Raw genomic sequence first — 4,300 nt, 5'->3', positions numbered from 1 at the left:
ATTTTTGTCATGACATTTTCGCGCCATAAATTTATAATGTATTACTGCCTGAGAATCAGTTTATAATAAAAAAAGTTAATGATAATCAAAACTTGCCATTATTTTCATGATTTAATTCAACTATGTTATTATAAATTCAACAACAAAGAAAAATTATTGCGAGTAAAAGGGTATAATGGTTTCATCAGAATTATATTTTATGGACTATTTTGTTTAGTGCCCTTTCTAGTACTATCTAATATTGACCTCACAGATTTCCCGCCGTTTATTGTTCAGTTTTTACGCCAACTGTACTGTTTTCCTTGATAACCAGAATGTCTGTAAGTTTATTGTTTTGTATTTTATTGTGCAATTAGATAATTTACCGATTAGTTACTTTGTTTTTACATCTTGGCACCGTAAATATGTTATTGATATTAATTTTTTGCATTTAACGATACTATGAAAACAACCAAGATATATCTGAACTTAGTTACTGAGTAAATTTCTCTGTAATGAATGGAACACTAAATTATGTCCAGTTGCATCATCGATCATTAGCAAAATTTACTTAATAGTATATATATATATAGAGAGAGTAATATTATTAATTCGTAAAGCAAGTTATAACATTAGCAGTTTCTTCGGAATTCTTTGTGAATAGTATTTGATTGTTTTAAAAAGATCTGTTTTAAATATTTGTCAGTTCACTTACGTGTATAATACTTTTTGGGAAAAGCATATGTATCACAACATCTATTACCTCGGATGATATTCCTTAAGAAACGTAAAAAGATTTTTTAGTTATCGTTCGAAATGTTTCAGTACAGTCTCTTTTCAATAAATACTAATCTGTTGAGACAGTTGATATCTGCAGAGAGAAATGATATTTTAGGCTAAACCCACCAGGCTGGGTTTTTTTTTTTTCTTCCCGGGTGAAGATCTTTATATTGACCAAAATTCCGTTTACTCACAAGGCTAAGCTGACCTTATTCTTTCTGTTACAGCACAAAGTCATAGACTTAATAAATCTTCATTGTGCATTATGAAGTATATATAGGACAGAAAGAAAAAAAAATTAATGAAGTATGCTTGACGATAATAAAAATCTCTTCGGATCTTTAATTAGCCTGGCTCTAAATTATGACAGTTTTAGATTCCTTTGTTGAAGTAGTCGATAACGAATTCAAACGACTTTTTTTTTGTCTGTTCAGATATTTCGCACATAAAATAATGTCTCCCATCCTCCAGGTCAGAAGTGTTCATTTATTTAGAAAACATACGAAAAAAAAAATACTATAATAAAAATCAATATCCCATCAAACTGAATTGCGATTTTTCATTTCCCACTCAAGACAACCGGTTTATTCTTCATTTCGAGACAGCAAGATACTGGCGATCAGCTGCTATTCATAAGTTTTGAAAACATGTTAGACAAAGCTCCGCTCGGTGGTCCAGGTCATGAAGTAGAAATAGATGACAGTTTGCTCTTCGAAAGGAAGAGCAACGTAGAGAGGATAGGCCATCAAACGTAGGTTGTCGGGTGCTATGATACCACTGCGAAAAAAAAGGATTTCTACAGCTTGTACCCAACAGAAGCGCAGCAACACTAGAAGCTGTGATAATGGAAAATGTGTTACCCGGTCAGCTATAAGAACTTACAACAGTTGGTTATATTCACAGAACGGTTAACCATTCGCAGAATTACGTTGACCCTGAAGCTGGCGCTTGCACAAACCACATCGAGGCCTATTGGTCCCGTATCAAAATTTCAGTGAGGGAGGGTTCCGTTAACATCTCCGCCATCTGAACCTTTCACACAGCCAATTACGTTTACATGACTTACCTGTCCTGGAAATCTATGTTCAAAGTCATTCTGTAGTGTTGGTGGAGTAGAATGACTAGAGGGAGACAGCAACAGAAGAAAGAGAAGTCAAAGTGATGGGAAGGAGAAGTACTGGGAGAAGTGATAGATGTTTTCCGAAGGGCGGTGGGGAGGAGAAGACTCGAAAAGTTCACACGATCTCTTTCTCCCCTCATAACTTTCAGGATCTAGTTTAGCACCCGGTCACCAAAACGGAAAAGAACCCCCAGTCTAATAGGTGTACAAAAACGTGTAGAAAGCGAATATGAAAACAAAAATTTGCGCAAACGAACGGCAGTGGTGAGGGTACTTTCGAAAAATTCACACTGTCCGATTTTTTCCTTCATAACTTTTAGGAAAACATTTTCCCCACAAATTTCTTTATAATCATAATCTATGCTGTTTGAAAGGTGTTTCTGTAAAATTTCATTGAAAGATAATCGATTATCCAAGTTATGAGGGAAAAATCGGATCGTGTGAATTTTCCGAATCCCTCTGCCCCCATCCCCGTTCGTTTGCGCAAATTTTCGTTTTCTACACGTTTTTGTACATATATATTTTTTTCTCGTTTTGGTGACTGGGCGCTAAACTAGATCCCGAAAGTAATGAGGGGGAAAAAACGGATCGTGTGAACTTTCCGACAGTCCTCTCCCCACTCCTCCGGAAAATATTTACCCCACAAATTTCTTTATAATCGTAATTTATGCCATATGGACGGTATTTGTATAAAATTTCACTAATATCTTTTTTCCTGAAAGTTATGAGGGGAAAATCGGGTCTTGTGAATTTTCCTAAAGTCCTCTCCCCACCCACTCCTCGCAATTTTTTTTTTCATATTCGTTTTCTACACATTTTTTTTTTACCCCTAGTAGGCTGTTTTTATTTTGTTTTCTTTAACGGGTCTCAAACTGTATATTGACAGTGATAGGAGAGGTAGCAATAGGATTGAGAATAATTACAGGTGTGATGGAAGATGAAGTCACATCGATAGGAGAGGGGTGACTGAATAAGGGAGAGAGCAGTATATGGGAGACTTAAATGTAGATTATTGTACATCCCAATCTACGTCATCATGTCTTTGTTAGGTTTACAATGAAACCATTCAGATATGAGAATTAAGTCATCAACATACACAGCTCTATTCAAGTTTTAAAGGAGGAAAAACAATTTACTGAAACAAAACAAAGTATTATTTATTTATTGCAGCATGTTTGTAACAATTGTTGATCTTCCCTTTTATGTTCCATGTTTGTAAAAGCTGAAGATTATATACAAACAAAAACCAGAATAACAGTAGAAACAACTTAATTTTAGTTAATGATAAAAAAAATTAAAAAAAAGATTGCCAAAAATTCAGGGAAGCGAGGATGTGTGATCGGAAAATGTTTTCATCATGCGTTCATAAATTTCAAATAAAGCTCTTTCTATGTTCCACATATTTGATTAAAATGCTTTTTGATTGTTATACGTTGACTCAACATCTGAAGTGTGAGCGTCATTTTCTTTTTCCTGCTTTGCAATTTATGAGATCCCGGCTTCAATCCAACTATGTGACACTTTAGGCAAGAAAATCTTACAATCTTGGGCCGGCAAAAGCCTTATGATAAAACTGGGTAGATGGAAGCTCGTCAGTTATATTATGCCTGTGAAGGTAGAATCATTTCAACAGTTGAGTTCAGGGAAGCGAAGAAGTGTGATCGGAAAATGTTTTCATCATGTGTTCATAGATTTCAAATAAAGCTCTATGTTCCACATATTTGACATGTTGAATATGAATTATTTCTTTTCATTTTCGCCTACCTTTTACTGGTTTCAGTCATTAGATTGAATCGACTGCAGTTAAAGCCCAATATGATTGAGTATTTGCTCAAGTTTTTATAGCAATCCACCGTAGGAGTTGTTTGAATTACAAACACTTCAAACACTCCCACAATCTCTTTCCACAAAATGTAACTTTCAAAAAGAAAATAAATGTGAAGATTGAGATTAGCAACTGCTAAACATCGTATATATAATGCAAGCAAGCTACATTTTTTTAAATATAATTTTATATTTAATGTTTTAAATTTTATTATTTTAATTTTTTTTTTCGAAGGAGCCAACATCTGATCCGTTCTCTGTAGCAAGTCCTGAGGACTCGCAAAGTCGCCGAGGCGATCCACTGACTTCGAGTCCTGGTCGAGATTTACCTCCCTTCGAAGATGAATCTGATCTCGGTAGCAATCGCGTTCAACAAGATGAAGAGGAGGAAGAAGGAGAAGAACTATTTGGAGATAATTTTGAACAGTAAGTTACCTCCCCTGCACCGTTCAATTAAAACTGGTTCTCGACCGGGATTGATATAAGATTTTAAAATTTGTGCAATAACGTGGTTGTTTCTGCAACATAAAGAATTCTTTAACAGTTTCTTTTTATTCAATTTCTAATAGTATTGAAAAAAATATTTTTTAAACATCC

At 34.7% G+C, this 4,300-nt stretch overlaps 1 protein-coding gene across 1 annotated transcript in view; it reads left to right on the top strand.

The window, feature by feature from the left end:
- Positions 1-263: 263 nt before the first annotated feature.
- LOC106868147 (DNA replication licensing factor mcm2) overlaps positions 264-4,300 on the top strand; it is a 43,018-nt gene continuing 38,981 nt past the window's right edge. Inside the window, exons 1-2 of the mRNA XM_014913278.3 lie at positions 264-320; positions 3,939-4,129. Coding sequence (XP_014768764.1) covers positions 315-320; positions 3,939-4,129 — 197 coding nt within the window. The 5' untranslated portion in view covers positions 264-314. The remainder of the gene's footprint in view (positions 321-3,938; positions 4,130-4,300) is intronic.

This window comes from Octopus bimaculoides, chromosome 3, assembly GCF_046866305.1.
Source record: "Octopus bimaculoides isolate indiv1 chromosome 3, ASM4686630v1, whole genome shotgun sequence".
NCBI lineage: Eukaryota > Metazoa > Mollusca > Cephalopoda > Octopoda > Octopodidae > Octopus > Octopus bimaculoides.
This window is presented reverse-complemented; position numbering and strand designations above follow the sequence as displayed.